At 40.8% G+C, this 27,004-nt stretch overlaps 1 protein-coding gene across 15 annotated transcripts in view; it reads left to right on the top strand.

Moving 5' to 3' along the window:
• Positions 1 to 237: 237 nt before the first annotated feature.
• Positions 238 to 27,004, top strand: part of ebf3a (EBF transcription factor 3a) — a 104,872-nt gene continuing 78,105 nt past the window's right edge. For 6 of the 15 annotated variants that reach the window (XM_051915120.1, XM_051915113.1, XM_051915119.1 and 3 more), the window contains exons 1-6: positions 240 to 3,014; positions 3,262 to 3,418; positions 3,751 to 3,814; positions 4,069 to 4,124; positions 6,511 to 6,584; positions 8,052 to 8,120. In XM_051915120.1, the coding sequence (XP_051771080.1) occupies positions 2,881 to 3,014; positions 3,262 to 3,418; positions 3,751 to 3,814; positions 4,069 to 4,124; positions 6,511 to 6,584; positions 8,052 to 8,120 (554 nt within the window). In that variant the 5' untranslated portion in view covers positions 240 to 2,880. Of the gene's footprint in view, positions 3,015 to 3,261; positions 3,419 to 3,750; positions 3,815 to 4,068; positions 4,125 to 6,510; positions 6,585 to 8,051; positions 8,121 to 27,004 lie in introns of all 15 variants that reach the window. The other 9 variants (XM_051915118.1, XM_051915108.1, XM_051915117.1 and 6 more) reach the window with 4 other exon arrangements.

The raw sequence follows: 27,004 nt of genomic DNA, 5'->3' as shown, positions 1-27,004 counted from the left end.
CTTTAAAAAAATAAAGGTTCCGGTTAGAACCAAAAAGCTTTATTTTGTCATAGTAAAATATTTTGAGGTTCTTTTAGACAGATTGTTGTGTAAAAAAAGAACTCATAAACCAAAACACTGATCTGAAGAACATATAATGTATCAAGTTTTTATTATCGTCAACAATTAAAGATAATATTAAATGTGTAAACATTTAATACACAAATCATTTTATTTTTTTCAAAGTATTATTATTATTATGTTTGCAATCATATTCCCCTATTTTGTTATTTTAGCTGCTCTTTTAGTCTGGTACAATTTGTTTTGCATAACAAAAACTGACATCTGACAGTTGCGAAACGCAAAACGCAATTAAATCGGTTTCAGTATAAACGCGCCGGATTTTTTGTGTGTGTCATAAAACAGAAATTTGTCGCGCACTTTATTTTCAAACGTCGACGAGTGAAAGTGAAAGTTGGTGAATTAAAGAGCGCATTTTGCACGCTTTGGCTCCGGGCTCCAGATGAGCCTCAGAAATGAGCCGAGATGGATTCAGGCGAGCAGCTGATTCTCCAGTCTCCGGCCAGATGGCTTCTGAACACAGATTTGCATTCATTTTCGCCTAATATCTTCCAAAATAGAGGGGCAGCTGCATTTGTTGTCAAATAAGGTTTAAAACTCCTTTTTAGGACGGGATCGTTACCTACGCGATGGGATTGTTGAACTTCTCTAGTCAACAGTATCAGATTTAAAGGGATTTAGACTAAAACCCTAATTTGGTAATCAGATTGAAATCGCTTTGGTGTGTAATCTGTATTAGAGATACTGTAGATTAGGCCTAGAGTTAGCAAACCTGAAATATTTATTATTATGGTAAGTTATATAGGTTTGGAAAAAGAATTAAAATAATAATAATAATTTGATTAAAAAAAAAAAAAAAAAAAAAAAAACGATATCACATGCCAAATAGGTCTGCGGATACTTTAGATTTATTTATTAGTAGCACACACGTAATTATAATATTTGATAACAATAATTACAAGAACATTTCACGTGAAACAAACATTAAGATAAACGCATAATAATAATAATAATAATCATTTGCTGCCTAGAGTACCATTTAACATTAAAGTTCACAGAGGCATTCAGCGTATGCATGGATCAAAGTCATTGCGAATTAAAGACAAAAAGCATATCAATCTTAAATTGTCGTAAAATATAATTTTATTACTTACGTATTTAATTAGACGACGATGCAATGTGATGGATTTTGAGTCGAGGCAAGAGCAACAGCTTTGATAATTCACTTATCTTTGGCAATAGTCATTAACCCCCAACACTAGCAGAATAGATTGCTGTGTAAAACACATCTCTCTTCTCCTCTCTCCGTCCATCCATCCATCCCTCCCTCCAGCGCACAGGGTCCCCAGATAACCAACATCGGACTTCCATTTTCGCCCATTAATACAAATATTAACATACATGCAGAGTCTGCCAATATCGGAGACACGAGCACCTTACGAAATGAAAGAAAAAATGACCCTTATTGTTCTGATAAATGATTATATTTTTATTACAAAAGACATCCTACTTCTTGCGCATAGAAGGAGAGGGTGGACGCAATGTTTCCCTCGAGTCCTTTCACAGTTTCAGATGTAATTCTGCAATAATTTACAAAATTAAGCGCGTGTACGCGCTAGGACTAGGAGTTTGACATCGCCTCGCTTCGCTCCGCGCGCGCAAACTGTGCGTGTTTGATTCAAGCAGTCAAAGTTGCCATAATTTAAGACGCGCATTACGCCATTATGCAGATGCCCAGGGTGTTTATCATAAGGAACATCTAGTCTTAAAATGCCAGTGCACCTTTCCGACTTCAGAGTAATAAAATTTTGTCAATTTGGCACTGTCACTGTGATGATGGCCCGGTAAGAATTTTATTCTGGAAACCGGCGGATGGGTGGCCAGTGCTCTTTTCTTTTTTTTCTTTTTTTTTTTTTGCACTCTATAAACTTGCATGGCAGTTTCTCAGAATATATAGTTCCTATAATTCGCGGGCTTTCATTATCATTCATTTTTGTTCCTCTCTGATGATTACTTGACATGATGTTCACTGGAAAAGCAGTAGCAGCAGCAGTGACTCTAGTCGTGTATGTACTCACGGTCCAAGCTTAAAGCCCAGCGACAGGAAGCGTCAACCCTCTCCATGTATGGGCAAAGCCACGCCCACGTGCGCGTCATCCTCTGACAGCGTGGATCCCGTGGGTCTGGAGTTTTTGGCTCCCGGGAAAGGTTCCAGTCCTGGGGGATAGAGGGTTGAGTTTTGTATGCTTCCATCCATTCTGCAAAGACGCGCTAAAGGCCCCTCATCATCCTCTCCCGTGTCCGGGAACACCTCCACGGTGATCATTTACGCGTTTATTTGTCTTTTGGAGCCAGAAGTGGTGGATTCAGCAGTGTCCCGAAGCCTTTTTTGATGCTGTTGTTATAGGATGCCACCAAGCTAAGAGCATCATCACCATCATCATCATCCTCATCAACAACAACAACAACAAGCAGAGAAAGTTGCGAGAAATGTTTAACTGAATTAAAACAAGTCTAATATCCCTGATATTTGCGCGACTCGCTTCGCTTCTTCCACGGGAGGATCTCCATCTATCCAAACAAGCTGCTGGAGAGGCTTGAGAATCTTTACGCACTGAGTCGTTCATGTGGTGCCAACGCAGGACGGACTGAAGAAGGAGTCGGGACTGCTTTTTTCTTCTTCTTCTTCTTCTGTTTTCGACAAATCCCAAACAAACTCTTACTGCTATCCGAAGGGGCTTCTCGGAGAAACGACGCGCCCTCGCTCACACTCTCATTTCATCTCTTTGGCTGGAAGTGGGTTGCACGCGAACTGTTTTAATGTTTGGGATTCAGGAAAATATACCGAGAGGGGGGACCACTATGAAAGAGGAACCGCTGGGCAGTGGCATGAATCCGGTCCGATCGTGGATGCACACGGCTGGGGTGGTGGATGCGAACACGGCCGCCCAGAGGTACGTTTGCCAAATCATCCGATTTTTAATGCATTTCTCAGATCGACCCCTAAATCCCCAATATGCCATGTATCAATTACACTCTCCCCATGCACCTCTTCGCCGCTTTCCCCTGTTCATTACATCATATTACAGTTTAAGTGACAAATCAAGAATTCTCCCATGTTTTCATTCTATCTACATCTATCTATTTCTCCAGTGTACGCCTGTTGTTTTAACCCACACTGGTGTCTTGTTTTCCCCGCAGTGGAGTTGGGCTGGCACGGGCGCATTATGAGAAACAACCGCCATCCAACCTCAGAAAATCCAATTTTTTCCACTTCGTCCTGGCGCTTTATGACAGACAGGGACAGCCAGTGGAGATCGAAAGGACAGCTTTTGTGGACTTTGTGGAAAAGGAGAAAGTAAGCGCCACTCTGGAATACAGCTCTGAATTTTCACCTTAAAACTTCCACAGCTAGATCTTTGGAAACACGTGCGCCATAAAACACTTTTGATGGATATATCACACGCAGAAAAAAAAAAAAAAAAAAATACATATGCATTATACACATTATTGCCAGGAATTATTCTACTAAAATAGAAGATGCTATTGAAATAGTTGACTTGCTGGATAAATATGTTTCGCCCTTACATGCATACAAACAAAAATGCATGCGTTTCATAAATATACAAAAAATAAATTCACAACAACCCAATAATGCCAATCTGACCCCAAACAAATGCTTATTTTCAGGAACCTAACAGTGAAAAAACTAACAATGGGATACATTACAAACTACAACTATTGTACAGCAACGGTAAGTGTAAATTTCTCTATTCAGCAGGGATAGATTTACAAGTGTTTTATTCACTCAATGGAGCCGTATTGACTTACATTTACTTTCCTAAAAATGTAGTTCAGTTTATTCCACAAATGTAATTCTAGTAGACGGCAAACCTTCTCTATTAGTGAATTTCAAGAATACTTTCTATTTTTTTTTCCGAGGAAACTTTGTTTAGTTTTTTTCACCAGACTTTTTCCACACTGAAAAACAAAAATAATTTCCCACAGGCGTCAGAACAGAACAGGATCTTTATGTTCGGTTAATCGATTCCATGACAAAACAGGTAAGAACTTTTCTTTTCTTTTCTCCTGCGTGTGTCTGTGTATTTAGATTTATAATCTGTGTGTGTACGTTTCTGTTGCACGTGCTTTACATTAGGCTACATTGTTTCCATAATACATCTTCTTCTTTATTTGTATTATTTATTGGAGATGCAGTGCATTTTATTGTCATTCCTCGTTATATTTACGTGGACACTGTTAATGTAAAGCCGTGGCTCATTTCGGGTTGCTCTGATTAATGGGGGGAGGTTATTTAGCAGATTTAATTTAATATGAATCACATTACCACGTTTTTCTTCTCGTGTAGCTGCTTGATAATTCATTGCGAATTAATGAAATAGTGTAGGGCATAAAATGTGTTTACATTTAAATTTATAAAAATAACATATACATTTAAATTACTCGTTTAAAATCAAAAATATTTTCTGAGGATAAAGTCAAAAATAACCTAAAGTGGTAATGATTTCTTTATAATTTACGCCTCAGTCTCGCCTTCGCATATAATAGTCAAAACCCATATTTGTGTATTGCGCTCAATTAGGTTGTATTTTTATTCAATCTACTTTTTTTAATTTTTATCTGAGACAATATATAGCTCACATGCGTGTACTTTTGAGGCACACAAATTATAATGCATACATTATTTTATTGATTTTGTAAAATAAAAAAAATAAAAAAATTTGGCAGTGCAATATCTGTTAATTGCCATTCACTTACTAAATGTTCGTGTGTCATTTATATCGCACGTGAAAACTGACTTTTGTCGTGCTGTAATCAGATCTGGTTAAAGGCATAAAAATAAAGCTCCAGGCGTGAGACAGACACTTGAGTTCATATTGTGCTCTGATGTTCTCTGAAATCACTCTTAGCTCATTTCCATTGTCCATTTCAGCCTCTCATAGTAAAGAACAGGGCGGATCTTTAGCTTGATTTTGAGGCTCTTGTTATCTGTACTTTATCCATCGTTTGGCATCACAGGAGAGAAAATATGAAGGTTTTATCTGAGGGGCCTCTGAATGGAGCTGAACATGATCAAAGAGTCAATGGCGCTGAACAGCCACTTTATGGTTTTCCGTATATTTTCAGTGAGAGGCAGGGAGAAAAAATAAGCATGCATCAAATAATGTCTGATGAATTGAAGCCAGTGCTTGTTTTGTCATTTGCAATTTCTAGACGTTTTGAATTGTATATTTGTTAGGTGTCTTAAAAAAATAATAATAATAAAATTCATTAACAGAATTAACGTCAAACCAACGCTTGATTCAGCATGCACTTGACAAATTAAATTTCAAAAATGCCCTAATTGCGACTATCCTTTATTATAAGTTCTCATATATATTTTAAATTCAATTTATTTTTGCACTGTGCTTATTTACGCACATTATGCTTGCATTTTTTTTATTTATTTTTTTTATTTCCAGTTTAATGTGTAAATATAGGCCTGCAGCAGTGCCTGGATTTTCATACACTTATATGTACCAGCAATACTGTTTGTGTATACATTATATATTTGTGTATAAAATTATTATTATTATTATTATTATTATTACAATGATATACTGTGCAAGAGCGCACTCCAACGCGCCCCACGGATCCCACGGAAGGACGCGTTGGAGTGCGCTCTTGCACAGTACATCATAACGGGAGCAGGGCAAACAGGGAGGGAGGGAGAGAGAGAGAGAAAGAGAGAGTGAGACAGAACGCGCAAAAAGCAGCAAGGCCCGTGCGCACCTACAGCTCCAAACGCCATCTGTTAAAGCCAATGCTCAAAAATTACTCAAGCGTACCCCCCGACACCGCTTTTTATCTAAAGAAAAATCATTGTTAGCGGCTCAAAATAAACAACAGATTGCCCATTAGCACTCTACCCCTAAATATCTGCAGATTATAACCGCGTTGATGTGTACGGTTATGGGTATTATTTACCGCGGCCATCTGCGTCGGAGAAGCGACAACTATGTGATTTCTATTATCATTCCCCAAATAAATAGCGCAAAGATCTAAACAGAAACATATGCGACTCTTCATTTCTAAAGTGATATGCATGTGGTATAATTTGTCATCGCAATGACCGGCCAAGTGTTGATATTCATTTCAAACATCATATTTATTTATGCAAATTAATAACACAAAGGTTATCTCCATCTAGAGTGTGGGCATGTGTGTTGGTTTACAGATAAAACATTGTTTAACAATGGATTTTATTTACGCACCTTCTCTTGTCGATTTATAATTGATGAACCTGAACTTTGTACCATAAAACCACATTTTATTATTTTAGGTCCAATTTCACTTTGTTTTTGATGGAGAAGCGAAGTTTTATGTTTAATATTTTGACTATTATATTTTAATCCTCTTGTTTAAAATGTCTGTTACTTTTATTTCAAGGCTATTATTTATGAAGGACAAGACAAAAACCCAGAAATGTGCCGAGTTCTTCTCACGCACGAAATTATGTGCAGGTAAGAAAAACACCTTTTTAACATTTTTAGATGATTATAAACTATTACATTTGACTGCATAATTGTGTTTTATCAGCCATAATGTCTTGTCATGTTTTCATAAATGCGTAACGCACATGATGTAGGCCTATCCAGGCCTCCGAGCATCAGCCTTACAGAAAATCAATGAATCCCTGAATAGATCTGCCTGGATACGCTGAAAAGAATCCAAATGTTCAGAATTGTCAGGCGGCTTATGCGTAATGATTTACGGTTCGCTCTGCGAGTTTCAGAAGTTCTACTTCAAAAGCGCAAATTTGACTGCATCATTTGGTGACATCGGACTTATGAATGATCTCACTGGACTTTTATTACTATCGAGGGTGAATTGAAATTCACGCACACACAAATGCAGGCGCGCGCGTGTGTACTCGGGCCTTTTGGAAAGTGGCTTTTCATCCTCAGCAATTTAGCCGTGCGCCACTTTGTCTGTTCTGATTTTTACGCACACGCCACAGAGAAATCATGCGGTTATTTTAAAAGTAAAAAATGACATTAAACAAGAGAAGAAGAGAACCCGACACGTATGGAAGCAAGCACTGAATTTTCCACCAAAATCGGAAAACCGTGCTCAAAGGTCACGCCATATCCTTCTGCGCTCAAGATAATAACGCTTCAAACTTTTAAGAGTTTGCGGAGCCGCGTTTAACGATAAGTTCCTCGCATGCATCGCACTCTGTTGCTTGCGTCAAACCGCGCAGATGCGTTTCCGAGTCCCAAGCAGAGGTCCATACACATACCTTAATCACTTTAGCTGTCAGCTTTAAGGAGCTTTACGTGTTTTCCATACCATATGGTGTTAATTTAGCTCACTTAGACATGTAACCATTATACAAGTGGGCTTCTTTAAATTCAAGAGGCATAACATTTTTTTTCCTCAGTAATTTCAACATTAATTAAAGAAAGCATAATGGAAGCATCTTCAGGGCCTCAAAATGGAGGCATTGGCACATTGTAGGAGACTGATGGAGGCTTTTTGAGCTGGTAATTAATAAGTGCCCCACAGAAATCCTGGTTGAAGGTGGCATCTTGCATCCTCTCCAGACACAACAGCTTGACAATTAGAGGTAAACAAAAGCTGGGGCTGAGAGAGAGCTTTCCCCCCTCCCAGCCTCCTGGCACCCCCTCTCCTCCTCTCAGCACTAAGACAAACACCAAAAACATGCTGTTTTCCCTCCTTCAGCCACAGCGCCGGGCTCCGTGTTTACCCGCCGCCCGCATCTGCGAGAACCGCAGCCACCAACACCATCAGGCTCAGCCAGAACCTACGCCAAACACCTCGGCGGTTAGCTAGAAAAAGAGCGTGTCAGATGAATAAATCTAAACACACGGTGCTCGAGGACGAAAGACACATGCAAGCTGTTTGCTGATTCTCTCATATCTCATCTCATGTCTCGTCTTCTCTCTCTCTGTGTTCTTCTCCCCAAGTCGGTGTTGTGACAAAAAAAGCTGCGGAAACAGGAACGAAACGCCCTCAGACCCCGTGATCATCGACAGGTAAGACTCTATCTGCTTCCTGCCTTCCGTGTGCGAGCGTAGGGCGCTGCGGCCCAGCGTCCTGGCCTGGGTTTGCCCTGTGTTGTTGTGCGGCGTGCCGCGCAGGTGTGTTGACGTGGAAACCCGGGGGTGTCTTTAGGGACCGTGTAATTGCTGGTGAGTTGTCAGGGAAGCGCTTTCCTCAAGACTTGCGGGCAGTTCGCCACATCTAGAGAGCGTTTGGTTTTAAACTCACAACTCTTTCATCCTAATTTGTGAACAACAGCTCTGCTTATCTTCTCTGTAAACAGTGCACTGGCTTTGTGGCACAACTGCGTCTGCGTCTGCGAGCATGCATGTTTGAGGCAAAAAGGTGTCTTTACGTTGCGCTCTGTAGTGCTGCCGGTGGGAAATGAGTAATGTTTCTGGGCTGGCTGTTGGCGGTTGCATGTTGATCACATTAGGGAAAGCGTGTTCAAACACAACGGCTCCCGCCGAGTGGGTAATTGACGTTCTTTCTTTTTTTTTTTTTTTTGCAGCTTATGTTTCTCTTTGTGAGTCTGGCTCAAGGTTACACTTACTCGGCGAGACTTACACTTCTTCCTTTTTGTCCAATTATCCCTGTAGTGGCAGCACATATGTGGATTACGGCAGGGCAGGTCTTGGACTCGCGGTTGAAACGGTAAATGTGACAGGGAGCGCTGGCTGCTCGAGTCTGGGCCTCTTGGAGATTAGTGAGCTAGAACAAGCCTACCTTGCTCTATAAAGCCAGGAGTCTCTCTGTTTCCATCTGCTGTAAAGAGCCATGAATAACCAGCAAGTGCTGCCAGCAGCAAGAGTGTCTCTCTCTCTCTTGTTTTCTTGCCGTAGCTGTTGCAAAGTTATCTCACGATCACGAACTTGTCTGTCCACTGAGTGAGAAATTAGATTGGAGGTTGAGGTAAAGCCGGGAACGAAATATGCGCCACCAGTGGATAGCAATGCTAATGTTTGACTTGCTGAAATAGCTGTTTGCTTAGCAGGGAATGTTTGGTATCTGACAGAGGGAACATCTCTCTTATTAGTAATCAAATAGCAGTGACCAGTTGCCGCTGTCAGTCACCATGCATGAAGTGTGTGAAGCGTCGGAAAAAAGGACTCATGCACTGTGTGTAGAAGTTATGGCCGTGCTTGCGTGTTTGGAGGTCTGAGCATTTCCCGCTCTCACGTCATGTGGTTGTAATGTGGAAACCCTGCAGTACTACACAATAATGTGTGAGTGAATTGATTAATGTGAGGATTTTTCCCCCTCTTTTGGAGCAGACATAAATATGTTTTGTTTTCACATAGCTTCTTCATAATCAATATTTGATTTAATTGATTATCCATGGCTCTGCTTCCTACATAGGCAGCATCCAAACTACTTGCTGAATGCAGAAATTTGAATCACATTTGAATACTTTAGAGTATTAATATATTGCTAAGCTAATTCTGCAATACTCCAATAAGCATAAATATGCACAGCACATGTAAATATTACGTAAAACAGTTCATTTTCATTTATACTTTTATAATATTAATTAATTTTAAAGGGATAGTTCACCCAAAAATGAAAATTCTGTCCTTAATTACTCACCCTCATGTCGTTCCAAACTCGTAAAACTTTTGTTCATGTTCAGAACACAAATTGGGATATTTTTAATGAAATCTGAGCGATTTCTGTCCCTCCATTGACAGTTTATGCAACTACCACTTTGACGCTTCAAAAAGTTCATAAAGAGATCGTAAAACTAATCCATATGAATTAAGTGGTTTAGTGCAAATTTTCTGATGTGACAATCGCTTTATATGCTGAACAGATTTAATTTAGGCTTTTATTCACATATAAACATTGATCAGCAAACATAAACAGAAGCTCAACCGAACCTGCTTGATGTGCGAGAACAAACCTCATTGGTTCTTGCGGAAGCTCAAACGTGATGCGTAACGTGAGACATGCTTGAGCTTCTGTTTACCATATCTGATGTGTGAGTTAATGAATGTTTATCTTTGAATAAAAGACTAAATTCAATCTTTTCAGCATATAAAGCGATCGTGACACTTCGTAAAATTTGGACTAAACAACTCCATTCATAATGATTAGTATTACAATCTTTTTATGAATTTTTTAAAGCGTCAAAGTGGTAGTTGCATAGCTGTCAGTGGAGGGACAGAAATCGCAGATTTCATTAAAAATATCTTCATTTGTGTTCTGAAGATAAATGAAAGTCTTACGAGTTTAGAACGACATGACGTTGAGTAAATGATCATTTTGGGGTGAACTAAAGTGCATTTATTTATTGCATTCTGGGATTTGCTTGTCCGTGAATAAGCAACACTGCCTTACAATTTGATCAAAATGTGGTATCTTAGTCGGTAGCATAAATGCTAAAGCATAATGAGCATAATGATGTGTGTCTGTGATCCCCTAAAATGTTGCCAGTGTAGGCAGCCCACTAGGTTTTCCAACAGAGCCTGTATTTAACCATTTTTGGAGGGGAACATGAGTTCCTTACATTTTCTTTTGTAAACACTCTCAAAGAGTGTGAATCAATCTCAGTAACCTTGGTTATCTTTGCATTAAATGATTAGCTTGTTTAAACAGACGTGCTGAAGAGCTCTGACAGTGTGCGAACAGTAATTAGTTACAGGACAGACATTCATGCACTCACTGTAACTCAACCGCAAGAGAAAGAAAAGCTAGTGGGGTGGGGAGGAAAAAAAAAAAGAGGAGTCCCGGCGAGGAGGAGGAGGAGGAGGATTTGTTTTGGTTTTCTGAACAGAAGATAAAACACATATCACTTCCTCTTAGCAGATCCTGAATGGAGTCTCAGGCAGTCAGAGTCGATTCTCCCAACTGTGGCTTATACAATGTATTTACCTTTAAAGAAAAACATGAACACTTTACAACAGATATTTACCGCATTGACTCTTCCCATAAATTGCTCGGCTTTGTGTGGTGGCTAAATAGAGGTGGATGGATCGGATGTCTTGGCGCTTTGTGCTTCAATCTGGTGAACAATATGTGTAACACTAGTAAAAGAGGAAAAGGAGAACAGTGCAAAGAAAGTCTGATACTCGGCAAAAAGGAGGGATATTGTGGTAGGTTGAAACGGTGGATAAAAAAGCTCACATTTTGATTGTGAGGCGTCTGAAAGACTCGAGAGGATCGTTTTCATAGAGGGGCGATCCGTTCTGTCAGATCACAAAAGCAGATGTACTTCATTAGCCGACTGCATTGTCTGCATATCACAACTGTGAACAGATGATTTTATCCAACGCTCGGAGAACAAGGCGGCCGGGAGAGCCCGGAACACACGGAAACACGAACCTCAAATGACTGAAGCGTTCGTGCAGGTGGGGTGTATGATATAAAGCTAATTTGTAATCACAAAACCAATCCTGTGGGGTAATGTCTTGTTAGGTCCATCTTTTTTCTTGTCTCTGAGGAAAAAGGGGAACGTTACAGTACACGAGGGAGTTTTATGCATAGCTAAGATATGTGCATGATCATTTGCGTGCACAGGAAGTAGATCCAAAGTGCAGACAAGAAAGGGTCGATTGCATTACAATCAAAACATTTAACTGGGTTGGACTGGGGATAGACGGACAGACAGATAGAGGGAGAGAATGTTCTGCTAAACATGGCTATGGTGACCAGAAGATCTGGTGATCCATTATCAATAACGTTTTCAGCCACATTCTCCCAGATGGCACATGGGCCAGGCATACTGCTCGTTGGCACGGGCTTGGACAATAACTGGCACCCGCTCGCTTCTGGCATTTTCAATGGAGTTTAGGAGACTTATCATTCCAAATGTGTCCTATTTTCCTGTAGTCAAGCCAGACATCTGTTTATACTATTTCTCTTGGACTTTGGTGCAGCTTTAGGTTCTTCGCAAGGAGAAGGGGAAAAAAACGAGAAAAACTTGGTTGTATTTCACAGCTGTTACAAAATTTCAACCTCAACGGATCTTTAAATATTTCACAACCCAACCCTGCTTCGCCATAGATTATTCATCTGTATTTTTGAAAGATAGATTAAGTCTCAGAAATGAGGAGTCCTTCGGCTAGATACCGAACTCTTGTAGGTGATGTCTTGAGCACACATGTCAAGAGCGAGGCGTTGGATCATTTACCGCCCCCGTATCGGTCCGAGAACTAATAATACCTCTCTGACTCAAGAGCGATCGGGGTTTTCCTAGCCAACCGATCTCCCTTTCACTTCCTGTCAGAAAGGTCAAGACATGCTGACCTCTGACAGCCAACCCCCTCCCTCAACTGAATAATTCATGAGATTGACTTTTTTTTTGTCAGACACAGTTGTGTAGCAGGACGGTTTATGTAGCTCATTTCATTGAGGCTTTTGCACCTGTTCAGGCCGCATGATATTTTGGTCCCGATGCTGATTTAGCTAAACACTCATTAATTTTTTCATACCTTTCCAGAAGGGATTGCGCTTGGTTATTAGCTAGGTCTTCCTGGAGCCATATGCTGGGTAAAAATTTGTGTACGTACTCCGCCTGTTGCAGGTTTTTTAATCTTGAAAAACCAACACCGATCGTTCCTCCGTTTTTTTTTTTTGCCCTTTTGTTTGTATCTTCTCTGACCAGGCTACTTAAAAAGACCTCCTCCCTCTCATCCACACACAGGCCTTCTCTCAGAGCTGAGCAAATGCCAGCATTTAGAAGGTCAGAGCTTTTGTTGGAAAAGCGCTATGTAAATTAGCACCAGCAAAAGGGACATTAAACAAAATTCAATTCATTGTCTCCCTTAATGTCATTTACATTTTTGGCTCGGGCCCGTCCTGTCGAGGAGAATTTTGGAGATGATTTTAATTACATATCAGCGCTGGAACAGAGGGCTGTCTGGAGCGAGACGCATTTGGATCACCTGTAAAGAGAGGTTTATTTACCAATGCACTTGAATGGCAGGTTTTCACAGGCGCGTGCGTGCCGTAATTAAGCCCGTGTTAAGTGTTAATTCCTCATCCTGTCTTTTTCCTCCACCGAAAGGCCTGTTTCACACACCTTGCGCAGAGTTTTTGCACCTTTAGTTCTTGTCTTTCAGCTTTGAGTCCTTTTGTATTTTCCTAAACGTAGACAAAATTCACTTTGATCAGATTTAATGCACCAATCTGAGCCCTCATTTTGCACATATCCAAAAACGTGCAAAAATGATACCTTTAGGGGTATTAGGGATGCCATTTAGTACCTTACTTACCACTAAAGAGTTTATAGTAGTACCTTAAGGGTATATATGACTACTCTAAGGTACTAATATGCACCTTTTAGGAGTAGATAAGGTTGAAAGATGTCTTTTAAAGGTACTGTCCTAGCGACAACCTGTTGTTCCCCTAAAGGTACAATTTTTACATGTTTTTCTGAGAGTGTCCAAATTGTTGTCCACTCAAATGCTTTCTAGACTGAGAATGTCCCTCCCTCTAATATCGTGTGACTCTGACTAGCAATAGCAAGTAGCAAATCATGCTGACGTAAACGAAAGGCTATTTAAATAAAAGGATGATGTCTCTGATATGTCTGATAATAATAGGAAATAAAATGGGCCAAACAGGCCTATGACTGAGCGGTGCGGTAGAGGGCACTTGAACTGTTGCTTTTGCCTCCAGCCACGAGAGTAATATTTTTATTTATTTATATCTTACCTTGTCCAGGTGACATTCAACGGACCGTGTGTGTGTATGAATGTTTTATTCGAAAAGTCCTTGTATCTACAATAGAGCCACAGCAGTCTTGGAGGATGTGCATGCACGTATATGTGTGTTTATGTTCACAGAGACACACGTGTGAGAGGAGGAGAGCGCCGGAGCTCCATTAGACCTGATTAATGAGGTTGCAGACAGCAGATATATCTCTGGCCAGGTAACAGCCCCACTGCTGCAGGTACACAGGTGTGCACCGCAACTCCTTATTTATGAGACAGTCAGCAAACCCTCTGCTAACATCAGAGAGAGAGAGAGAGAGAGAGAGAGAGAGAGAGAGAGAATGTGCTTTTTCCTTCAATGAGCAAGTCCAGCAGTGGCCAAAGTGAAAGTACAGTGTAGATCTCCACTACGAGAAGAAAAATTACTTAAAGTGTTCACACAGGACTATAGTAAGATGTCTGCAAGTGTTATGCTTTGGTGTAGGTAGTGTAAAAGGTTTCTTGCACAGGTTTTTAGAGCATAATTGCTGCTTTGATTCTGTCTCTTTGCTCTTTCTTATTGTAATGTATGTGTGTGGGGTGTTAGTTAAAGGTGCAGTGTCATTTCTGCACCACTAGAGGCAGCAAAGTGAATTGGAAAAATAATGACTGTTTTCAAACAAGTTTTAAAGACCGCCCCTGTCCGCCATGGGTGGGAAAAGCCATCCCGAGGTCATATTATTTGCTGACCCAATGTTTTTATATCTGGCCTAGTCAGAAAAACCTAATGCAATTAAATTTAGTGGCACATCTGCCTATTATTATTATTTATTATGTCTTCCATTTAAATATTAAACCATGTTGCATTAATAAATTGAGGATTTTCTTTACAAAAAAAAAAAAAAAAAAAAATGGAAAGAAAAAAGCAAGTGTTTTCTAGTATGCAAATGATTTGTCATTAGCATACTTAAGGTTCTCCTTATGCTGGCTTGTTTGAAATGTAGACCAAAAATCTTTTGTAATTATTTGTTAATTGCTCTTTTGTCTCTCCTCGACATAATGATATACAAAAATGCCTTTGCGTGCAGCGTGGATGACACTGTCACCTTGAAACTCTTCAGAACCGACTACGCTTCTAAACTCCTCTGTTATGAACTAGTGACTTCCGTCTCACTAGAGGGATCAAGAGAGAGAGAGAGAGCGAGGGAGAACAGCTGGCTCTTTCTAACTGTGAATAACTGACAGTTGTCTGTAAGAGGTTTTAATGAAGATTGCCACCTTTTATGCGAGGAACTGAAGGGATGCCAGATCTACAGGAGGGGAGAAGCAGAGAGCTTAACCTGCCCTTGGCAGCTAGCACTCAGCTCGCACTCACACAGAAAATGAGAAACAGCCTCTGCGGTCAAAAAGCCAAACCTTAGCGCTGCCACACATTGCTCACACGTAGAAGTGGGTCAAGGCCTAGCAGATGTCCGACAGCACACAACTCCAGAGCAGGCTTCTCCACAACAATGTCCTCTACGGACAGAGGTAAACACTTTTGTATCTTAAAAATAATCGTTGCTCCTTGTGCGCTTTTAAAAATAAGGTCCACAACAATTTTTGCTGCCTGATTACAATAGCAAAACAAGTTATTTGGTCTTTTAGAAAGCAAAACATTTTCACATTTACATTTTCCAAACATTTGTCAGATGCTTTTATCTGAAGGGACTTATACATTTTATAAACCCCTCTAGTGAAAAATAAGGCAGAAAAAAAAAAGTGCTGCAAAGGAACCTTGAGTTTTAAAAGTGCCATAAGCAATTTTTTCTCTCTCTCTTCTGCCTGAGAGATGTCACCTTGTCTTTGTAATTTAACCAATGAGAAAAGCTCTCTGTGCCTATGACGACATTTTGCACATTCAAGATTTAAGGTTCAAATTGTTTTAAGCAGCTTTTTGTTTTGACTTTTGTGTCTTTTCATTTTTAAATCGTCATCGTTTAGGAGTTAAGGGACATTAATGGTCTTGATTTAGCCGCTACATGCTAATGGTACTTGGCAATGTGTGCGTTTCCTTTTTTTGTGCCATGTGGGTCTGTGTGTGAGGAGGGAAGGGGGAAATGGCTCTAGCATGTGTAGACAGGAGGGAACCCTGCACTGTGTTGTTGTAAGATGTGTTGCATGGGCCCTGCGACCGGAAGACATCGGCTCCGAGGAGTCTATAGTGAGAGACAAAATCCATGCACACTCTTAGTGGTGAGAAAGCTGCACTGGGGCAAAAGCAGAAGAGAACTGTAAAAAATGATAGTTTTACTACAACAACCAGCATCATAATGTGTGTGTGTGTGTCTGGTGGAGATATTGAGAGTCTAATCAGGACTTCGTGGAGGGGACATATGTGCTTTAAAAAGCCCCTTTTATTTGATTGAGCGCACAAAGCAACAACACTCCCCTTTTGTTGGGCTATAAGAAAACCCCCGCTGAGTGTGTCAACACGCACACACACATGCATATGCACGCATGGATTCACATGCAACAAATATTCACGTGCATAAAGCACGATTATCGACAGACACCTACAAATGTGATTCCACACATGTATGCAGACGAGCACAAAAACTCACCCCGGGCAGTTGGAGAGGGTGTGCTGTCACACAATAGCTCGGCGCGGGTGCACGTTCCTTTTGAATAACAACCGGGAAAATTGAATCAGTTGTGGTTTAGGAAGGACTGACTGGAATGCATGTCCGAAGTTCATGACGCTTCCCTCTGTGAATGCGGGCAACGTGTCCCGTTTCCACAGCACAACCTGTTTTGCTCAAACTTCACACCGTGAAAGGATTCAAAACAGATCTGCTTTATGTGCACATAGCTAACAATGCTTTAAATCGAATGTTTATTATTATTTTGACTACTTCTGCAGTTGTTTCTAGTTCTCGGGCGCTGCGGTACAGCAGAATGTTTTCGTGCTAAATTAAATTGACGTGTTTGGTTTCTTTAGGCCACATTGTCTATTTTACATGTGCGTGTTTATGGAGCGTCCTGTTTGAATCTGTTAACACTGTGTCAGTGTGTGTGTGTGTCTGTTTTAGGCTGTAAAAGCATGATAACTTGCTTTTGGTTTGCGGTAGATGTTGGCTTGATCCGTACAGTTCTCTTTTCATTTTCGCGAATACACACCCACAACATTTGTTTGCCATTAGGAGCAGTTTGTAAATCAGATCAGGGTGTTGAGTGCGCGCCGTCTCTCTTGGAAGAAATATCCGTTCCTTGTCCCTCCGATCTCTCTCTCTTTTCAAAAAAACACAAAGCTCCCATGTCTTTTCTCTTTTTAAACCACCCCCTCCCAGCCACCCACCCACCCACCCAACCTCCATTCCCATTTTTCCGAATGTGGCAATCTGTCGTGTGACACCGCTGAGATTAGGTTAGGAAACAGTGTGAGGATTGTATTGGACATGGTGCTGGTCGCGCCAATTTGAGGTCGCAGGACAGCGATCTGGACATTGGGCACGCGCCATCAGCATCTCTCCGCGAGAGGCACTGGGCCTTGGCCGTCGCCCGTCCCATGGGCTCCCGGGAGGGGCCATCGGCTCTGAAACCTTCAAAAAAACTGCAGCAAATAACTATCATTTATTAAAGCTGACAAGTTATCTCTAAATATAGGCCCCTCTGTCAAAAGATTATCGGCCAACGGCCCATTCTGCTGAAAACGTAATCTTGTTTTTCGAATCTCACATGAACATTCGAGGGTAGATTACGTTCGCTCGCACTGGAGGGGATGTGGTACGTATATCTCTGCATGCACTTGTCTTTTACTGCCCTTTGTGAAGTTCGATATGATGTTGAATTACATTTTAGGTTAGCAGACGAGAAACACTCAAGCCCAGAAGTCAGCAGAGAGTGGTTTAGTTGAGAGGTTAGGCCGCGTTTCACGCACTGGCTCAAGGCTATTTATCATTATAAGTGAGTCTCTGCTTAAGTTTCCCAAACCCTCATTATAATCATTCCCAGCAATTACAGCGTCCAGAACCCCGTCTGCCATCCAGCACACATCATCAGCCGTTTACTCTGCTCAAAGCTGCCGCTAATTTACATTGTTTTAAATATGGGGTGTGATGCTGATTGATTGTTGTTGCTGTGAGTCAACTTGATAGAATATCATTAGCCATGCTAAATATTTGTTTAACTCTTAAATTGTTTGCATGCACAAAACGAGGCCGTTAGGCTGCACAATCCTACGTTTTAATGCTAGATAAATCAAACTTTGAGATAAATCTTAGTCTCTGTCTTATTGCTGACAGATGCCGCAAGCATTTTTAATTTGCATGTTCATTAGAATGTCATTATGAAGACTTGCTCTTGCTCCATTCCTTTAGACGGCACTGTTGCTAGTAAAAGATTAGTAAAAACCATTGTATTCTTTGAAGTACTTTACCATGGTATGCATGCAACGTCAGGCCTCGCTCTCTGTGTAAAACACTTGTGTTTCCAAGGCAGTCGCTGCATAATTATCCTCTCGTGAAGAATGCACAATGGCGCCAGGATGATGAATCGATGGCAGATTGGACGCGTGGTTTAACTGTCATGTCCCTCAGATAAGGGGCTGCTCGGGGATTGCTCATTCTCACTGCTAGCCTGCTAGCTTGCCAGTTTATTAGCGCAAATCCCAAATGTTTAGTAAACTCATTAGGCCCTATCTAATGCTAATTTATCATCATAGATGGACCACAAGAGGAGCGGGACACCGGGGCGGCCGGGCCAGGGCTTTGACCGCTGGCTGATCAATCAGTGCTATAGGGGCTAGCATGTTTCATTAGATCCGCTAGACTCGGATGAGTTTTATGGATTTCGCTCCTGAAAGTGGGATTTCAGAGGGCTTAGCAAAAGTGTGGTGGCTGACAACACTTATCTACAGGAATATGTGGCGGGCCTTTCGTCAGAGAGCTTGCTATTTCAATGGCCGCAGATAGATAAGGCAGCTTTTTGAAGATGGGGAGCAACATTTAGGATGAGAAAAGAGTATTATGGGTACTGTTATACACCTCAAAGAGTGGTAGAAAAAGGCAGCTGAAGTGCTGGTTGAGTTTTTTCTTCTGTCTATAATAACCGCTGCCCTCTTTGTAGCACAAGATCTCTGATCTGTGTGAATCAGGTGGACTAATTCAGATATTATGTGATCCTTATGATCTTCTGGTCGGGAAGCGTACTGAACTTAAGAACTTCATCGATCTGTCCAGTCTCTCTGAATCAATCATTTAAGAAGAGACAAAAAAGGAGCCGTTCTTGCAGGTTCCCACTCCGTCAGAGCTGAGAAATAGGATTTTCTTGTCTTTTTTTGTGTGCTAGTCTTTAGCAACAGCGTATATCTCTTTCTCTCGTACAAATGAAACGAAATAATAAATAAATAAAAAACGTAGGTGGTGAATAAACCTGCCCAGACTGCGATAATAAAATATGACAGGCGTTTCCTAGTGCTGGGAAAGGAGTGTTGTAATTCACCTGACTTATGTTCTCCTGTCTGATTTAGCTTCAGATTAAAACCCACTGCTTGGCCAACCAATTGAAATCAGATCCAGTCACAGCTTGCCTGTATTGATCCCTATTTAACATCAAGGCTGGGAATGGATTGGTATTGATTAACTATAAAACCGCTGGCTGGCTTGTCCAGAGACCTGCTCAATATGCTGAATGAAAAAGTATCGTACCTCTGCCCTTCAATGCGCGAGAAAAGGAACAGTAGCACATGTAAAACAACAGCAGAGCTTGGCCTAGGAGTTGGCAGGCATGCGGCAGACATGGCGGTCCATTCCCTTTTACAGTTTCCTTGTATGTTATGTGATGCAATGATATTTGATATTCTTGCTCTGATATTTAACCCAAAATGGTCCTAAATATATAAGAACTAGTCCAAAACATGTTTTGAAAGAGAAATGTCAAGGGTTATTAATTGCTTTTCTATTACACTCCCTCTTTCTCTACCATTAAAAAAGCAGTAAAGGCCCTAAAATATAAAAGCCGACCACAGACGTCATTTTTGGGCCTCTTGTCTGTGTGTGTGTGTGTGCAAAGCTCAGCACCAAACCCAATGACTACATAGGTATAGTATGTCATGAACATTTGTGTATAATAATAATAATAATAATATAATTTCCAGATAAGCTCATGATGAGTAATATACACCTGCGTTCAGTGACAGACTCATGCTCGCAAGCGTTTGCAGTGACTCAATCGTCAGAGCTCGTCCACCTGGATTTGGGACCAGCTCATCCTGGCTGGATCTCCCCTCTCCCTAAATCTCCATGTCGAGAGCCAGAGGAGGCTGTGCATCTGTAAGAAATTACCCTCAATCTCCCACATCCAGGAGTTTACACTTCTGTAATGACAGAGGAAACCACTGGCCTCAGTAGGGTGCAGATTTTAAGGGATGTCTTTAAAAATGCCATTCTTCTGCCAGACCTACATGATTACTAAGTGGAACGGCCCCAACACACACACTGGCTCTGTGTCCACCTCGCATACTGATGCAAGAACATCGCGTACTGTATATTAGCCAAATTTTTGTTTATACTTTACATTGGCTTGTTCAAACTCAATAGTTCTGCTTTGTTATGACAAAAATCATAGTGATCAATTGTTTTTTCAGAACAAAATATCATTCTTGGCACAAAGTGCACTGATTACTGGCTGTAAATAATGTGGTGTTGTGCGATGATTTTTGCTAGCCAAGTCCGTTATTAGCATTTTGCAATGATCTTCGACCCCAAAACATTTTGAATGTAACAAAAACATGTTTTGAAAGAAACAAGTCTTAGGTTATTACTGTTTATTTTTGTATTATTGTAGTATTTATTTTGTCATAAATCATACCAAAACTGAATATATATATATATATATATATATATATATATATATATATATCACTGTAGGCTTTGAGTTAGCAACAATAAATATCTGACACTCTTACAATGAATGAGACAGCCACACACACACAATCTGGAGTCTATTTGTCTCTGATAGGGCAAATCCAATTTGATTCCTTAAGTGTTGATTAAAGTGGTGGGCTGAAACAGGCTGTCCCTCATTGAGTGTTTGTTGATTATTTACCTTCCAGCTGGACATAATGAAGAGCAGCCAATCAGAGCGTTGCTCTGCCCTCCAGCGTTGGGTCTCTTGTTTGGTCTACTGTATTGGTTTGCTTTCTTAGCCAGCAGCTAAACCAAACTAATCACCACTTGGGTGGGTAGAACTGAAGGACAAATGACACTTGGTTTGTGTTCGAATCCTCCAGGCGTAAACTTCCTTGTCCAAAGAGTGAGACCAGGGGGAAAAAAGGGAAAGAAAATCGTTCTCAGGGAGGGTGGGTGGCAAAAGCATGTCAGATATTCACATGTGTGTAATGTGAGAGTGTCACAGAGCCTTTAGCTCTTTTGTGAGGGGTTTAGATGGAGATCATTGAGTAAAGACGAGGATGCTTGTGCTGAGAAGCAAGAATTAGCTCATTCACATCTGGTACCTTGTATATCGTTTACGTTACAAAAAAGAATCAAAGTTTTAGCTGCCAAAATGACAAGTATTGATTGAGTAAGTCTGGAACTTTATATCTGTTTGGGCTTCATTGGATCTTCCTGGTTTCGAGTAATATCTCAAAGCGTGCCTTAAGATGCTGAAAGAACGGATAGACACTCGGTAATCAGAGCCAGCTGCGATGGATGCCTCTGTCTCTGTTTCTCCATCTGCCCAACTCGATGGGCAGAGTACGCTTTTGAAATGTGTGCCGTGCCAGAAAAAACAACAATGTAAACAGATTTGGCCAGTTTTATCCACACATCACCACAAAAGCACAGTCAGGTATGATATGTTCCATTTATATTCTTACAGATCATATATGATATAAACCACCATTCAAAAGAAAGAAGAAGAAGAAGAAAAAATCCCACCAAATTTTGGACAAATCGAATTTCTAGATTGCTACTACGAGTTTCCCAATTGAAGACCTAATTCAGATGGCATACTTATACATTTCCAGTTTCAAGATGTTAACATTGACATGTTGAATGGAACACAGCATAATTAGGTTCACAATGTACAAACATTTTTGGAACAAGAGATTTTTGGTTTTTAATACCGTAATGATCCCAACCGAGTACACTTTTGAAATGTGTGCTGTGCCAGCAAAAACAACAATTTAAATAGATTTGGCCAGTTTTATCCACACATCACTACATAAGCACAGTCAGGTATGATATGTTCCATTCATATTCCTACAGAATATCTATGATTTACACCACAGTTCAAAAGAACGAAGAAGAAGAAAAAATCCCATCAAATTTTGGACAAATCGAATTTCTGGATTGCTATTATGAGTTTCCCAATTGGAAGACCTAATTCAGATGTCATACATTACCACTTTTAGGATGTTAACCTTGACATGTTGAATGGAACACAGCATAATTAGGCTTACAACGTACAAACACTTTTGGAACAAGAGATTTATGGTTTTTAATACCGTAATGATCCCAACAGAGTACGCGTTTGAAATGTGTGCCGTGCCAGCAAAAGACAACAATTTAAATAGATTTGGCCAGTTTTATCCACACATCACTACATAAGCACAGTCAGGTATGATATGTTCCATTCATATTCCTACAGAATATCTATGATATACACCACCGTTCAACAGAATGAAGAAGAAGAAAAAATCCCACCAAATTTTGGCCAAATCGAATTTCTAGATTGCTACTACTAGTTTCCCAACTGGAAGACCTAATTCAGATATCATACTTATACATTTCCAGTTTTAAGATGTTAACATTGACATGTTGAATGGAACACAGCATAATTAGGCTCATTAAGAGATTCTTGGTTTTTAATACTGTAATGATCCCAACAGGCAATTTGAAACTGTTATGCTAGTGATAGCTATGAGAATGTCACGGATCTGTGTGTGTTGACAAGACGTTGCTAAGCAGAAACAGGGGGAAGAGGAGGGAGAGGAGGGAGAGGAAGTCCTGGGCAAGTTTTCCCGTGAGTCAAGGCTTTAATTGGCCTGTGGGAGGTAGAGAGAGAGAGGGAAAGAGGGAAAGGCAGCGAAAGAAAGACTTGGACATTATCTCCTCAAAGTGTCTGGCCTCGTGGGTCACCGCCTTAACTTCCTTCTGTTAAAGTGGCCAACCCTGACAACCTGACACAATCCAGACAGCTCCTCAACACACACACACACACACACACACACTCACGTCCCTCAACAGGTTAGCTTTACGACCCCTCTAACTAGGCTTAATGGCAGACCACTTCACCCTCTCTCCCGTTGAGCCGAACGCTTTAATTGCTCGGAAAACAAGTCAGGCTCTCATAGTTCTTCCGATCCTGCCGTCACCAGGCCGGCGTCCATACGTTTGACGGAAGGACAATGAACACATTGACTTGCACTTTTACACCTCACGGTCTCTCCTGGGATTGATAATGACGCTTAGCTAAAACAACCGCGGCCCCAGTCCAAATTTTGTGGTCTCGCCATTAACCCCGGCAGTCCGAAACGGTTTATTAGCTTCATGCTGCAGCAACAGTGAGGAAAAACCAAGTCTATATTCGTTTTCCTGCATGTTAGCAATTCCCCGATTTTCAAGCACACGTCTTGGAAGAGTTTTCCAAGTGACGCGTGTTTGTACAGGGGTTTCACCGGCGAGCAGCGGTATTGCATCAGTTACACGTGTCGATGTGGTAATTAAACCGTACACACAGTCAGACGGTGCTCGCACACACTCTCTCTCGCTCACAGCCGGCGCTGTTGTTAAATATCATCTCTTTAAACATACAGAAAATAATAATGTTAGGCCAAGACTGGGTAATTTGTTTCACGAAGGAAGTTATTAGCTCAATATCCAAACCCTGAATAAGGTCACACGTCACATCCATTTAAAGGTGAGCGTGTAAGCGTGTTAACCTGTTGGGGGCAACACAGTTTTTTCACATTTTCTCTCACGCAGACAGCAAATTAGTATGAGGCACCTCGTGGCGGCTGCGCTGACTGAAATGATTGTAACAAAGGCTCATTTTGAAGAGGTCAGGCTCCCTCTGCAATGATTTGTTGTTCATGAATCTACTTTGTGCCAATTTGTGTGTGCATGTGCAATCAGATGCGACTCGGGGGCGAGTTCCATCATCTTCACTTTGCTCGCTCGTACCGGGAGTGTGTGTTTGCGTGCGTGCGTACGCGTGCATGTGTGTGTGTTCCTCCACAATTTGACCACCGCTCCTCAGTCGGATTCCCGTCGAATGAGATTTTAATCACCTTCTGCTATCTCGACAACAACCGGGCCGCCAGTCCAGCTCAAGCTTCCTATATTTATGATAATTTTTGTTGTTTTTCTTTCCTTCTGTCTCTCTCTCTCTCCCCCTCTTTCTCTCTTTTCTTTTATTGAAATCACTGTTGACTGAAGGATGTAATCCTGATTAGCGGTGGCTGTGTGTCCATTGAAGGGTGAAAGGCATCAGAACCATGTTGGTTCACAGGCACCGAGTGAAATTGAAAAGGGGAGATGGTCTGAAATGCTTCATGGATTCGTCACTCCAGATAGACACCCGGATATCAACCCCGCCAAACCAATTCCTGCTCTCTTATTAGAGGACACAAGCACTACCTCGAATTAAGCAGTGTACACGGCGCGAGCATGTGCTTACGTGGCAAACACAATAATATAGGTTTGAACAGCGTATGGAATTAAGGGGACTTTTTTTTTTAGTTTACACAAGCGATCAACCAATTTATCTTCCAAGCTGATTAATCGGACAATATTTGACATTTTAAGATTAAATGTGACTGTTTGACGCTGGTAGTGTTTGTGTTCATTTTCAACCACTGGCAGTGTATAATAAACTGCTTTCAATAGCAAAAATTCTTAAGTAACGGTTACAATTTTGAGCTAATATAATCCGCTTGAGTGTGTAAGCGATTGAAGCTGTATTTGACCAATATGTGGCCATTTTGGTATTGTGGCATTTGGCCGATAAATTATATCACTTTTGCAAGATCTAAAACTGACAATGGTTTTTCAATCAATGGTGATGGATACACTTTTTTGTTGTTGAAAAATTGATAAATTATATTAATTATTATATTTCCATTTAAATACAAATATTTAAATAATGAGATTTGAGATTTTATTGTGGTAGCAATCGTAAATTTGGTCATTTTTTTAAGATTATCATATCAGCCACTAACGATTAATCAAGTATAAAAACATTTTATGTTTTCAGGAGATTTAAAAAAATTGGTGAATATTGAGATTTTAAATAATGGTTTGAGATTTTAGTGTGCTAGTATTCGTAATTGGACAAAATTTGGCCATTTTGAGATTATAATTTCAACTGATTACGATTAATCAATTAATAGTTACGATTTCCAATTTTAAACCATTTCCAAAGTATAAAAATATTTTCTGTTTACAGGAGATTTGAAAAATTGGTAAATATTGAAATTTTAAATAATGATTCACGATTTTAGTGTGCTAGCATTCGTAACTGGACAAAATTTAGCCGTTTTTTAATTTTTTTTTTTGTGCATTTGGTAAATAAATTTTGGAATTGCATCAGCCGCTTGTCTCTATTGACATCACCAATAATTACTGATAAAACCATTTTGTTGAACCACACGTTTTGGGCACTAAAAATATGAAAGAAAGGAAGGCAAAACAAATGTGATGTTGTTTCAGGATGTGCAGTGCCGCCCCGCAGTGCTGCTGCTGTTGAAGCCCCAGTGTTTGACTGGAGAAAAACGAGATGGCCACAGGCTGACGGAGGGCTGATGTCTAAGCAGAGAGCAGACAGGCAGCTCGCGGGGGTGACGGGGCGGGAGAGAGGGGTCGAGGTTTAGTCCTCCACCAGCGCTGAGAGAAAGTGAAAGGGGAAGAGAGGGGGAGGGCAGGGCAATCTATCATTAGTGACCGAATCAGACAGGGTAGCGGCCTGTGAGAAGCTTAAGAGATTCTCCCTTCCCAACACACACACACACATTTTGGGGTGAAGAGGAGGAGGAGGGAAACAAGAGTACAAGGAGCACACAAACTCACTACTCAAAACCCGAACAAATGCCGTCCATATAGTGTAACGTTGCTTATTTAACCAAAAAAGTGTGAGGGAATTAATCTGAAAAATACATTTCTTAAGAGGATTCCGTAACCCAGGTTCCCTTATAGCAAACATTCATTCATACATAAATCACCGGCTGAATGTATCCCATAATTCATGTGGTATAAATTGAGAGAGGAAGGAGGAGTTACAGCTCGTCATATTTGTTTTGCTTGAACAGGCCTGCTACATCCGTATTGATCCCATCGCTAATGATGCATGTTATTAAACATGATCGCTCATAGAAAATACGGTGACATTTGTCTTTGTTGCGCTCAAGAACGTTTGCCAGCGAGCTGACGTCCCTATTAAAGATCCGTATAAACAATCTCCGGCATGCAAATTAAAAAGCAACGGCTTACACGCAACGCACACACACACACCTTCTGCATTCAAATTAAATTACTTTATTCTAATATCACGTCTTGACTGACACCTGCAACACTCATAAATGTTAATGACTGTGTTTTGTTGTCTTTATATTGCTTTTTTTTCACCTGCTTGTTAGCAGGAGGAGTCAGCGCTTTTCAGATCCCGTCCTAACAAGTTCTTTCTAATCAGCCTCAGAATCTCACGTTGTCAGAGAAACGAAAGATTGTACGGCAAAATAAACCTTAAGACGACTGTTCTGCCTCTCGGAATCGAGGAACAAATGCGAGCGCACAAAGACGTGCATATCTTACGACGATCTCTACGTTACTTTGCAGTGTCAATTTATGGATCAACGCTCTTGTGTTTTTATCATTATTTACCAGGACGGGGCCTGTATTTGTAGTCAAGGGAAGTAAACTTCATCAGAAGCGAGTCACTCAAAGCAGCTCTCGCAGAGTAAAATGCAAGACGCATTGAATTCTTTCCTTTGGGGCTCGAGGGAATTCGAAAAAGAAAGCACAACAGCTCAACCCTGCTCCAGTGCATCCGCGAACAAGAACGAGAAGTTTTTGAAAAATCGGCAACGTATTCAAATATTGATAGTCGTGCTTGTCAGGAAAAGGGGCCTTGAAATTTCCACCGAGCTCTTGTTGTCAGAAAAAGTGTCAGATAATTCATAAATGCAGTTCAGAGTCCGCAGGGAGGAACATGGTAGCGTGGATGCAAAAAAAGAAGAGAAAACAGCCCCGTTTTTTCCATCATGT

The sequence above is a fragment of the Ctenopharyngodon idella genome, chromosome 12 (assembly GCF_019924925.1).
Source record: "Ctenopharyngodon idella isolate HZGC_01 chromosome 12, HZGC01, whole genome shotgun sequence".
NCBI lineage: Eukaryota > Metazoa > Chordata > Actinopteri > Cypriniformes > Xenocyprididae > Ctenopharyngodon > Ctenopharyngodon idella.
This window is presented reverse-complemented; position numbering and strand designations above follow the sequence as displayed.